The sequence below is a fragment of the Phoenix dactylifera genome, chromosome 3 (genome assembly GCF_009389715.1).
Source record: "Phoenix dactylifera cultivar Barhee BC4 chromosome 3, palm_55x_up_171113_PBpolish2nd_filt_p, whole genome shotgun sequence".
In the NCBI taxonomy this organism is placed as follows: domain Eukaryota; kingdom Viridiplantae; phylum Streptophyta; class Magnoliopsida; order Arecales; family Arecaceae; genus Phoenix; species Phoenix dactylifera.
In genome coordinates, this window is record NC_052394.1 from 2,981,397 (window position 1) to 2,994,800 (window position 13,404).

General features: G+C 41.2%; 1 protein-coding gene across 4 annotated transcripts; it reads right to left on the reverse strand.

The window, feature by feature from the left end:
- Nucleotides 1-134: 134 nt before the first annotated feature.
- On the reverse strand, nucleotides 135-12,358 carry LOC103709716. 4 transcript variants are annotated; one of them, XM_008795217.4, is made up of 6 exons: nucleotides 12,067-12,355; nucleotides 11,600-11,985; nucleotides 10,728-11,489; nucleotides 7,651-8,802; nucleotides 2,204-3,510; nucleotides 135-2,119 (listed from the first exon to the last, which is right to left on the reverse strand). In XM_008795217.4, the coding sequence occupies exons 2-6, from the start codon at nucleotides 11,778-11,780 to the stop codon at nucleotides 563-565; spliced, it is 4,959 nt and encodes a 1,652-aa protein (XP_008793439.2). In that variant the 5' UTR covers nucleotides 11,781-11,985; nucleotides 12,067-12,355; the 3' UTR covers nucleotides 135-562. The 4 variants fall into 4 exon arrangements, with proteins under 4 accessions (XP_008793439.2, XP_017698886.2, XP_017698885.2 ...); XM_017843397.3 differs by having other exon boundaries at nucleotides 135-3,507; nucleotides 12,067-12,358; XM_017843396.3 differs by having other exon boundaries at nucleotides 135-3,510; nucleotides 7,651-8,799; nucleotides 12,067-12,356.
- Nucleotides 12,359-13,404: the final 1,046 nt, after the last annotated feature.

Sequence of the window (13,404 nt, forward strand, 5' to 3'; positions counted from 1 at the left end):
ACAGGCATGACAACATGCCTATGGATCAACAGGAAGCTTTTCTTTTTTCGTCCTATACTTCTCAATGAAAATGAATTTTTAGTCTCACTACAATCACAACTAAACAATGATGAAGCCTGTTAAACCCTTGGATGTAAAGAAATAATTACCAATATAGTTAGATGCACTGATAATTCTCTTAACATAGTTTAAAAATGTAAAAAAAAAAAAGCTGCTAAATCAGCAATACAACAGGTATGAGTCCAATCGGCTGTGTATATTGAGATGAAAAAGAAATAAAGGAAAATAGGAAAGGCCCATCAGATTTAAAATCTTGGGCACCCAGAGGGAGGACGAAAGAAGAACAGAAGCCAGAAAGCAACTATTTCACAGACAAAACAATATGGACGGGAAAGCCATTCACTCCCCCTCCTGTGTTTGATTTCATTCAAGTTACAAAAACTAAATATGATACAGTAGGGCGTCAAAACCACGCCCTCTATCCCACCCCAACATTTATCCGACCACCCTTTCTACTGCCAGCAATCACCGACCACTCTTTTCCTATTCAAATAAGTCTCTGCTATCTCCCTCCTATATCTCCTCTCCATGACTCCATTTCACCGCTAAGGACATTGGCCCTTGCAGCATAATGCATTTTTAAGGCCGCCACAGGGTCTGACACCCCTCCACTGCCAAGTATTCCTCCCCCCACCATGTTTGCTCCTAACCTTGCAACCCTCCCTTGCTGCTGGAACCCTGAAACCATTTCAATCCCGTTCCTCTTCTGCAGCTCACAGAAGCTTTCAAGCCGCTTTCCATCTGATGCCAAGTGCTGCATGTAAGACTGCTGTGCTAAAATCCCGTTGCTGCTAGGAACACTATCTTTGGCAGTGTAAAATGACATTCCAGCCAGTGATCCATGATACTTCGCCAACATGACAGCAGATTCTGGCAAGGATGAGAATCCACTCTGTAGTCTATTCCCGTCACAGAAGCCATAACTTCTTACAGGCAGCTCCTCCAGACCCACATGACCACTATTTCCAGGTGTGGAAGCAAAAGGCATGCCAGCTTTTACAGCATTAGATGGTTTCCCAGTTGAAGACCTATTAATTCTCGGTGAGGAGGGCTTACTATTGCATTCATGCGGGGAAGAATTTGATTTTTGTGAGGATGACGGATGACAGATAATTTGCCCAAACAGTTTGACATCACTAGCTTGGTGCGTTTGCTCTTCAGGCTCAGAGCAAGCATTCTGGGAGCAATGTCTTAACTGAGCTTCTGGTTGGGCCTCACTCCTCAGGGGAAACAGTACCCCTGGCCTCGAACGTGAAAGGCTGGAACGATAGCAATGGTCCCCATGCATCTCTGAAGTAAAGAACTGATTTGATTGGGAAACCCCATTTTTCTTGGGATGGCTTTCTATTAAAACTGGTTTTTCACCAATCAGAGGATCCGCTTCTCTCTTCACCTCCTGATTTTTGACCTGCAGCTGATAGCCTCTGAGAACATGCAAGGGCTGGTCAACCAGATGCAGAAATGGATTTCTTATCATATACTGCTGGTAAAGATCTCTGGCTGCTGGATTCAGATGCTGCTTGTTCCCATGCTCCTCAAAATTCATAGCCTGGGAAGCTACAAGATGAGGGCCCTCAAAACAAATAGAAGATGGATCAGGCAACACTGAGTTCAACAGTAAAGAGTCGGGATTCTCCTGCTTCAATGAGATGCCCTGAGGTATTTTCTGCAGACACCGGAGCAGATCCAGGTGTATCTGATGCTGGCAATCGGGGGCAAATGTGGACCTGGGGCAATCATCAACTTTCTTTCCTGGGAGCAGAGAATTTAGATCAACCTTAGAATTGCTTGCAGAGCAAATTTTGCCACCATTAATTAAGTCTATATCCATCTGCTGTTTATTACATGACCCAGTCTCAGGCACCAGCAATGGCACATCTACTTCCTTTTTCATCACATCTGCAGAAAATTTTCCGCCATTACCTTTTTGCTGGACCACATCATCAATGTGAGCTTTGGACTCGACTTCCATACATGCTGTAAAGGCAGGTTCAACTGGAGAGACCATACTTCCCCCAATCTTCATTGCTGCATGAACACACTCTACAGCTTCATGAAGCTGTACAGATTCATTAGATCTTATTGCAGCATCAGCATTTTTCTTCAAAGTAAAAACAGACTGAGGATTGTCCCCTTCACTTACCAGCTTATTCTCAGGAAGAACAGACACATGCTTATCAACCTTCCCCTCTTCCTCCAGATTTATTCCTCCCACGACACCCTGCTCGCTTGTTCTATCAGTTTCAGCCTGCAGGGGAGTCATGGCAGCATTAACCCACCCTTCACTGTTAATCTTGGCCACAGACTGGCACACATCTGCATCCATTTTAGAACAAGACTGCGTACTGCAAATTGCAGAATCCATCTCAGCAGCACAAGCATCATCGGCATCACCCCTTCCTCCATTGGCATCACCCATTGGCATTCCCCCATTGCTAATTCCTTGGTGGATCACATCTAGGCCAAGACATTTTCTAGCTTTACTAAAGAAGATCTTGCATTGCTCCCTTGATCTTGTCCCTACACGCCGTGAGATCCTTGCAAAATCTTTGCCATACATGCTCAAAGCTCGGATAAACATGGACTTCTCCTCATCAGTCCAATCAAACGAGTCCAAGTCACCACAGCCTTCATTTGAACAAGTGCCCTCATCAAAAATTTGGGTAACTTCTAGTGTCAAGGGTCGCTCCACTGCCATGAAGCTCATCTTCTCGACAGGGTCGATAGAACTAGTAACACAAGAGCTCATTGCTTCAGAGGATAGAGCGCCACACATGCCCGCTAAAACATCAGCAGCTACAGTTTCTCTCTCATGCCCTGGTATTTCAACACTGCTTACCGTTTCCAATGACCTATAATTCCCGCAAGGCACTTTCAGGCCATTATAGGTTCCATGAATGGACCTTCCAGCATACCTTTGTTGGCTCTTTGCATTACCACTGCTGTGTGCTGCTACCATCGATGCTGCCCCAAGCATATCTAGTGAAGCAGCATTTATTCCACGATTCCACTTCTTTCCTGATGTTACAAGATAATTGCTGGTAGGCAAGCACTGCCACTGCTTTTTAAGATCCAACCGTTTCTTTACTTCTTTGAAACTTTCAGACTTATGGTTCTTGTAATAAAACTCAATGCAGTCTGCTGTCGTTTTGTGGCTAAGAAAAGAAGAAATCTTCGTAAAATCTTTACCAAATGTGGCAAGCATCTCCATGAAGACTTCCTTTTCTTCTTGCGTCCATGGGTTTATCATTGCTCGTTCCTTCTCAAAAGAGATTGGGTCTTCTATCAGTCTATTACTTGTGATAAACTTTGTCTGTTTCCTCTCCTTCTCATCAAAAATTAGAGCTGGCATCTTCAAGTTATTCCTGTAGAGCTTGATTTGGGAATCTGACAGCAACTTGCTTGTAAACTCTACTATTTCTGTGGTAGGAACTAGAGTTAAATTACCTGCTGCAAGGGGGAAGATAAAACTTTCAGATGACAAAAAAGAATAAAACAACAAAGTGATGCAGAATTTGACAAAATAAAAGATAACTCATAACAACAATCTCGACAGTCGGTTAAATCATATGGAGATGGCGTCTAGAAGATGTATGCAAACACTACAGCAATTCAAAATAGATAAGATCATAACAATCAAAGAAACACCAATAAATGCTATTACAAAATGAAAACTTATTAAAAAAATAGTGGCCATGAATAATGAACAATGTATATCATAGGCATTAACATGAAAATCTAAGCAAATGTATAAACACACTCATCTATGAGAGGACAAGAAAACCACCAACCACAAGCCCTCAATCAAGATATGGGGTTCCAGCACTAAATACTGTCTCAATATTCCTAGAGGCTGATCATTATCTGCTGACAGTGCTCTATATTACCTTAAACTTAAAACTTATCACATCTAAGGAATATAATATTCATTTGCAGCGCTAGCTTAAACATCGCTTCAGCTACATATAGTGGTCTGATTTGTAGGTGATTTAGTCTACAACAAGGTCTGAAGTTTCAGCCAATCACCTTATCCCTAAGGCAAGTTTGAAGATGACGAACTTTGCAATTACAATAACATTAAGAACATCCTATTGAACATGGTCATCATTATTCTCAAGATGGTTTTACCAAATAACTATGGCACATGAATGTACAACATAACAATGAAAACACAACTTTTCACTTATCCATCTTTACAGAGATCTAAAAAGTGCATTGCAGAGAAAATTTTGCCAACCTCATTTCAAACACAACTGCTGAAATGGGCTGCAGACCCACTAATTAACAATTTTTTAGCTAAAAAAAATTATTAACTATATGGAAAATTATTTACAAACAATGAAAACAAAATATGCAGAAGAGTGCACAAAAGTGTATTTTGTGCAAGCAGCTAGAACTTAAAATTTCCTTGCGAGTAATTTTACCATCAAGTAGTTGTTCCCCAACCCACATAAGTGAACCCCACACGACAAGGCAATAACGTAAACAATATGTAGACTAGTACTTTCCCATCTGTCAACCATCAACTCATCAGCAACAAACATATGGAATCCACACATCCACCTAGAAAAATATCAAGAGAAATTCTGAAGAAATGCCAAAATCATTACTTTGAAGCAAGAACAATAAAATAACACCCTTGGATCTAATCACTTGACAAATTCTCAACTTTGAAAGCATGATTGCAAGTCATCCCAGCAACACCTAGCACTATTGTCAAAATCGGAGGGCACAAACTAAAAGAAAAAAAGAGCCATGGAGATACTAAGTAGATTTTTTTGAATTTATCAGTAGATACAAAATGATACACTTGAATGTGAAATATTGCCCTTCTGGTATTTCCCTTCCGAAACTTGATTTATTGGCAACTGTTACAAACCCTTGCAACACAGTATGGACTAGCAAACTAATAATTCATGACACTGGAAATGTGAAAGCAAATTTTTTGGATGGACTTCACAGAAATTTCTGCTGGCACCATAAGCAAATTGAAAAGTTATAACGAAAAATATTACAGGTGTAGTTAATATATGATCAGATTCTGGGTCCATAATGTAGCAATTAATGATATAAAAGACTCTCTAGCACAACGTATGAATATGTTCCTTGAAATTATAAACATATATAGAAGGAGAATACGGCTAATCAAATGATTGGCAAAATACCCAGGTGCTCAAACATAAACCTTGGTGCAAGACATTGGTCTACAAAGCAAAGCTGCATCTCAGGCACTTGAGATTGGGACAATTTTTTAATATATTCCCCCATTCAATCTGCCATGTACAGAAGCTTAAGTCACATTCTTCTTTGCTGGTCCTTGCTAACCAAAAGCATGTCCTCTCGATCAGTTACTCATCATTTTTGTATAATAATATTAGTTCTAAGCCTTATCTGTGGGAACTTTCCTACTCAAAAAGTCCTTGTGCTATAACAATAAATGTTAAGAGTTACATTTATAATTGCATCCTTCTTATGAATTGGCACCACTTCCTGAAACACTAATAAGCATACTTCAGACTTCTTTCCCTTGAGACTCACAAGCAGGTGGAAATTGCTAAAAACTCCAAAGCTTGTTTGCACTCATACCACCCTCAAGTACACAAATATGTTCTCCATGTAACCCCACAATGCTCATTAAGTATCCAATTTCACGAAAACCATTATTCTCTACAGTTACACCATTATTCTAATTTACTGTCTGACATATATTTCAAGCTATTAAATTAATACTAGATAATCTCAGAAGTGCACATTAACCAGCCATATGTAAGAGCAGTCAATCCATGAAAACAAACACAAAACAAAGCTTACCAATCTACATATGCCCACTAAAAACAAGAAACTCAAAGGTGCACCAAATACAGATATAATCCCAGAGGTGTGCCATGGAACACATTCAATCAAAATATAATGGTGCAACAAATCATATACCGACTGTTACATCACCTTCACTTCTGATAATTTTCATTTAGAGTTATTAACCAGCTTAATTATATCAGACCGCGCATGCCTTCACCATCTTACCAGCTGCAATACATGATACACTGTTCATTATTGCCAAAAACTACACATGTATCGAGCAATCAGTGCCTAAATTACAATAGATGCCTTCCTATCAGTAGTAATCATTAGTTGCCAGAAGCTAGAACTATCATCAGAGCAAGCACCATTTGTCTAATTATACTCACTGAATATCAAACATCAAACTAAATCAGATGGTGGATTGAAGGGAGGCTTGACCCTAAAACTTGGTTTATCTGCAATCATATTTTGTTGCTTGAAGTCAGGTCTTGAGCTGCATTTTCTGATTACTTTTGGCGATCAAATGTCTTTCCCAGTTCATTTTGTTTTGCAGTAGATTTGCCTCTCTAGTCCAATATTAACTTGGTATATTAAAACAGATACCATCCTGTCTTCCTTGAGTACAATTGTTTAAATTCTCAAAAGAGATGTTATTGTGGATGGATATCAAGATCAACAAAATTACAATCAACAATGACAAACTTTATCATTTGATTGAGCATAAGAATGCCAAGAGACCCTACAAAACAGAACACATGAAGAACCTTTTTAACCGATATCAAATTGGCTGAATGTCTGTTTTTGAAGTAAGCAATACCAAGCAACAAAAACTTAAACTGTTCATGAACTACTTGGACTTGCTAAACTGCAGCCCTATGGGTGCTACACAAATTTCAGAAACAATAGAAGGTTATAAACATCCAACAAATTGTTGCTTCCACGTCCAACACAGAGATTTATCATTTCAGACCTATCAAATTTTAGATGTTCCAAAAAACAGCCTATTATTTCCCCCCATATGACCTTCAACATACTTAACATTCCATGTGGAACATAAAATTTCACCCTTTTCACAACAATTATTATATATAGGTCTTCCATCTAATAATAACCGTAAAATTTGGCAACCACGCTCTATCACTTTAGGAAGTGAAGTGACCAACTGAACATTCCAGCAGTTTATGAGTTAGAAGATAATAACCGTACTCATAGAGAATCCTTAACCATCAAAATTTTACTGACAAGGAAAATAAAAATTAAAACATTCCACTCAAGCAATTTTAATGGATTAAACACTCTTTGCTAAAGAGCTACCTCATGTCTCACCCGATGCTAAAACAAGAGTGTCTATTGGACAATGACAATTGGGGACCTAAAATAAATATATTTACAAGGTAGGAAAAATTAAAAAATATATAATAGTAGTGCCCTGAAATAACGAACAACAATGTGCATATCACAAACTCAAAATCTTGCTCAAGTGAAAACAGATGAAAGAATCAGTCATCAAGCAATTTCAAACATTTTAAATAAAGAAGAATGGCATATTATTGCAAGGATGCCATTGCAAATAAGGAAGTGACATTATCCTCATGCCATTGCTTGGATTGTATTATATAAGTGCAGAAGCACTTCACCTACCATACTGTAATATTCTTACTATTTTAGGCTATGATTAGTGATTTAAAAAAACTCCCATTCTAGAAAATATGCTACATGGCATCAAAAACTTTATTTATGAAAAGGGCTCAATATCTAAAAATACATGAGGTCAAATCAAAGACTAACCAGGCAGTGCAAACCTTGACCGGAAAGAACAACGTTGCTTTTGAGAACCACCCTGTGATGCTCGGCTACTTAATTCAAAACGCTTGCTTGACTTTGTACGATGCTTTCTTATAGAAAGCAACCGTAGATCCTCCTTCCATAAATGGTGGAGTGCCCTGAACTTGAGAGCAAGAACTCGCTCTTTGAATTTCAGCAAGCCCTTGTGAATAGCAAGCTTTTCTTTGACTCGGAGATCATTTTTACTCGGTGACAAAAGTTTACCTAATTCCCAAACATCAAACTGAGGTGGATCAGTAGGCAATGCCTTATGAAATACTTGTGAAGCTTTTTTTGCAGCATCCCAATTAGAAGCCATAATTAAACTTATTAAATTACAGTCTGTCTTGCCATGTAAACTTGCTTCAGAGTTACCATTCTCGCTACTACTTGCTGCCTCTACACAATTCCCATCTCCATGATCACATACAGCTGTAGGTCTTTCCGCATCAGATAAGATAAAATGTCGGATTTCTGGGACCTTGAACCTGACCTTCTCAAAAATCTCAAAGCATCCAGCCAATTTTTCATTGTTGTGATCATGAACTCCCCTACTGGAGCATGCTAAATTGTTAAATCTAGATGAAGCTGCTTGCGGGTTATCCACATCCCCATCTTTAATTTCAGTATTATTGTCATTCAAGGAATTGGTATATAGGGCAGGATTCCCTGTACATGCAGAAGAAGAAAACTCATGATATTTCGAAGGATTAGAATCTTTTGATGCAACATCAGATGACTCTATGCAAGGTTCTGGTGCACTATTAGCTGGTATTGTAAAAGAACTTTGATAAGGATCATTTTCAGCATCACTATCCATGGACTTGAGTTTGTTTTCAAACAAATCGAGTTCATATTCAGTTTTCTCCAATTCCTTAGAAACACCCGATTTTAATAACAGCAACTTGTTCATAGCAGTTTCTCTTGAGAAAGTGGAATCCCCAGAACTGGCATCCTCAGGTTGCAATAAATCAGCAAGCAGAGTATTCAGGATGTTAATAGGATTACCCTTCATGTAACCTAACCTAATAGAGAATTCCTCGGACGAATCACTGCAATGACTTGTATCATTCTCACCATTCACTGCCTTGATGCAAGGCTTCTCCTCTATGCCTGCTGCAAAATACCAATAATGGAAAAGGTTAGATTACCAATCACCATTGAGAATTAAGTATTTAAATGCTCCAACTAAGTTAGCAAACAATCAATTTAAATTAACATTCCAAAGAAGCCAGAGAAGAACAGGTGGAAGGTGAAGATCAACCAACCTTATCCCCACCATCATATGACTCGTAAAATCTTATTTGCATAAAAGCTTCTTAAAGTTAGATAAACATCTTTACCAAAAAAAAGATAAACATCAATGACATGATAAACATATCACACAACAGATATATCAGCTCACATGAAAACAGAAACATGGAGAGTGCTCAAATGAAAGCAGAAACATGGAGAGAGTGCTCAAATGAAAGCAGAAACATATCATACCCGAAAAAAGGCATTTATTGAACAAACAACATTCAGCCTTTAAGATACTCATGAATGCAGAAAAAAAGTTGTTCACAGCCAATTTCTTCACTTTCACTGTTTCTGATATATGGAAAGTGGTGATGGACATCTAACAAATTTACCATCAGTTGAAAATGCAACAAAAATGGAGTTGAAAAACAAGTTCAAAGCAGAATTTTGTAACAATAACAGACAAGATGCTCTGACAGCAGATAACCTAAGCAGATGCTAATCAAATGAAGGACAAGTGTCGGCATACAAAGATTGACTATTGGGTTTAATGCCACAACATTCCACCAGAAAATCTGTGACATTATACAATCATGAAATCAAACTTGATTATAACTTTCACTTGCTTTAGCCTTTCATCATATGCGAGAACTACAACTCTTGTTGTCTTTTTGGTTTCATTTCTTCCAAATGATGAGTACAAGATATGCCCAAATTGCTGCATGGCTTGTCAAAAGCATTTTGGCTTTTCAAAGCAACAAACTGAAAATACTAACTGAATCAGCAAGACACTATTTTAGGAAATATTGATAGCCACACAGTAACAAAATTGGATAAATTAACCACCCAACTAAAATTGTCCATCAATTTCACCTGAATTACCTTTGGGTCCTGAGCTGACTAAAGTGGCTCTGGTACCGCAGGTTAAAGGCCTTGTATATGCTAATAAATAATTTAAAAAAAGCACAACACAAACACCAAAAAGAAGGCCATAGTTAACCCTCATTATACATATGTAACTAAATTCCAAGTGTGAAAGTTGCAAGCAAAATAAGTTCAAAAAGGATAGTTAACTTGTTCCAATTGTTTGCAAGCAACAGAAACTTGGGCACGCTGGCAATGCCCACCAACACCAACCAAAATAAAGAAACCTGGAATTGGAAATTTTCTAAAAACATATGATAGATATATCGATGAATTGGCCTAAAAATTTCTAAGCATAATTTTTTCTTCAACTAAAAGTTATATTACAAATTTCCACCTGCCTCCAGAACAGCCAAGTCCGACATACTAAAAGAGTAGCAGCCAAATTAAGCACAAGCCCATCGAAATGGGTATATCTACCAAAGTAACCCCAATGGTAGAGGAACAATCCTGCCACTGGACCAACCAAAGGGAAATAATAATGGACTCACAAGAATCACATCTAACTTTTGGAAATGGGCAACAGGAAAGTAGAAGAAATATAATGCTAATCCTTTTTCAGCCACAGGTACAAGATGAAAAGCCAATGAGGAAAGTATACCAAGATCAAGAGATTTGTGCCGAATATTAACCATTTCGAAAAAAGCCAAGTTTCAAATTGAGGGCACAATTCAACAAATAATACATTCAGAAAATCAAGACCGATGGCATAGATATATAAAATGAAACATTGATTTTAAGCAAAATCGATACAATGTTTTTTAGCAAGCATGCAGTAGAAACTCCAAAAACCTATTAACAAACTACAGATCAAACTAACATATCAAAAAAAAAAACTTATAAAAAGAAAGAAAGAAAGAAAGAAAACCTTATCTTACCTGGTGATGAACTGCAGGTGAATGATCCTGGAGTTGCGGGAGAAGGGCATCCAGCAAGACCCACAACTTTCGGGCTAGTGTCATTGACAGACACCTTGGCAGCAGTCCCAGGGGGATCCAGAGATCCTTCCACCTTCTGCTTCTCATACTTTGCCAGGCCCTGGCCCCACCCAAGACGCGGCTTCTTCCTAGGAGCACCTTCATCAGAGGGTGCAGGGGACGCCACCGGAGATCTGATCGGACTCTCTTTCCCAGGAGGCACCGACACCTCGAGCCCGGTCTCCTCCGACTCAGATCTGCCAGCCTTCGTGAAGGAAAGGCTACCGGGACGGCTCCACTTAAGGGGCTTCCACGAGATCGAACCCAACGAATGGTCCTGTTCGGATCTGTGGCCTGTGCCCGAGCCATCCTCCGCACCGCCACCGGTCTTATCATTTGGATCTTTCAAGGGCGGTTGAGATGCGGGCGGGATCGGAACTGCGACTGACCTCTGAGCGGTCACATGAGGGTCGTGATGCTGCTGCCGTGAGAAGTCGACGGAGTCCCAATAAGGGAACCGCCGGAAAGATCCCCGGCCCTCCCTGCTGCCTCCACTGCCGCTCCGTCCGCCGCCACCGCCGCCGACAACGCCATATCTTCCCGAAGAAGGCCTAAAGCTCTCATCTTCCAACCAAAATCTATCTGACCGGGAAGGGGTGCACCCATGGGCGCCCGACTCGTCGGGGTAAATCTGATGATAACTACCTCCCTGCCGGTAGTGACCTTTAGAAGAAGAGAGTTTGCCAAAAGAGAGAATAATCATCAGGAAGACAGGAAAAAGGAAGGGGTAGAGCCCTAGACTTCTCAGATCCGAGTCGGGTTCGGGCAAGTACCTGATGGAGGCCGACGAGGGGAAGCGCGGGAGAAGTCACGGGGCCCGTGGAAGGGCTCCCTCCACCGCGGTGTGGAGAACGAGGAACCGCTGCCTGGGGCGTCGGAGCCAGTCCCTGTCTCGTGCTTCCTCTCCTTGAACACCGAGTCCTTGCGATCCCAAGGCACTGGTTCTGGAGGCATCAAATACCCCACCAACAAAGGGCATCGATGCCCCAGAAACCACGGGAAAAGAACTACGGACACCAATTCGTAGAAGGCCTTCCTCGGAGCTACCTGCTTAAATTTCTAGGCTTTTCCTTGGTTCCAACATCCAAATCCCCTCAAGAAACAGCCATCCACGAGAATTTTCTAGGGTTTCTTCCCGTGCCGTGGATCAAAACCAGATCTAAACCCCCGAAAAAAAAACCAATCAACATCGGAGAGCATGTGTAGGAAGAAATGGGAGCCAAGAACCAGTTTTTCCTACCTCTCGGAGAGAAGGGAAGAGGGTTAGGAAGCCCTAGAGGGCGAGAAGAGCTCGTCGAATCAGACGAAGACGTCGCCGTAGGCGAGATCGTGCCATTCACAGTCGCTCCATCGCGCGCCGCTCGTAGGGCGTCGGAGACGTCGTCTATCTTTCTCCCCGGCTGTGTGGAAGGGAAGACGCCGAACCGGAACCGTGGCGACACCGGAAAACGTGAGCCGATAAAGGGGAGCCCAGCCTGGAATTCAATGCCCCTTGGCAGCGCCATAAACTCGAGTTCAATCTCCCCTCACGTCCGCTGGAATTTCTATTATTGAATTAAAATCCTTTCTCCAGCATTATTTCAATCCCTCCCCCTCCAACCCCTCGCTTTCTCCTCCTGGCTTAATGCGGACTCCTCCCTTTCCCTATGTACCCCAACTCCTTCCTGGAATTACACCTGTATCCCCAATCCTCCCTTCAATCTCTCACCTTTGGATTCCGGGAACTCTCCGATGTAGATCCGTCCGATTCAACATTGCCGGCTGGGATCGGGAGACTTTCTCCGACCCTGGTACCGAGGGCCGGTGCGAAAATGAGATGGACAGAGAGGGCAGTTTGGGGACTGTGCAGAGACAGTTTTTAAGAGAATTGTAACGTTTCAGAATTCTTTCCACTTCACTAACGGGCGATCGGATGCACGCAGGGCGAGAGACCCGGGGGCAGGGGCCGGCACGTGCGAGAGATCTTGCGAGGCGGCACGGTGCCGCGTGGGATGGGGACGGGGCTGGCAAGTCCGGTGCGCTGGAACCCTCGTAGTTAATTTAAGCATCTTTTGATATTTTATTTATATATAGGTAATTTCTTATAAATTTAATAATGGGATTAAAAAGTAAATAGTGTCGGAAAACCAAATATTTATGTGAGAAAATTTAAAGGGAAATGACATATTCTTTGTCTAGTTAACAAGTCTGATGGGGACCGCTGGAGATACCTTGATTGACGGCATGCTACGTGGGTTAAGGGAAAGGGAGAGGGAAAAGGGTGGAGGAAGCGATGCCCGGGGGCGGGAGAAAACAACCGGGCTAGGGCTTGGAAATACGATTTTACTCTAACCTAAATTTTCTGTTGCATGGAAAGGAAGATTAAGCAAATGTTGGGTATGGCTGTTAATGAGCCGAGCTCAGGCTCGGCTCGGTTTGGTAAAAATCCGACTCGGGCTCGGCTCGTTAGTTAAACGAGCCCGAGTCCAATATGAGGCTCGTTTACATCCGAGCTCGAGCCCGAGCAGCTCACGAGCTCTAGTCTCCCACTGAAAGATCTTATTTCAGCACCATAATTCATAAAAATCTGACCATATAA

Excerpts from the sequence above, each read along its gene's own strand:
- LOC103709716 (XM_008795204.4), bottom strand. The coding sequence starts at position 11,780 with ATGCCTCCAGAACCAGTGCCTTGGGATCGCAAGGACTCGGTGTTCAAG. Across the intron at positions 11,490-11,599 it reads CCCTCGTCGGCCTCCATCAG|GTCACTACCGGCAGGGAGGT; the intron begins GTACTTGCCCGA and ends CTTCTTCTAAAG. Across the intron at positions 3,511-7,650 it reads GTCAAGGTTTGCACTGCCTG|CAGGTAATTTAACTCTAGTT; the intron begins GTTAGTCTTTGA and ends TCCCCCTTGCAG.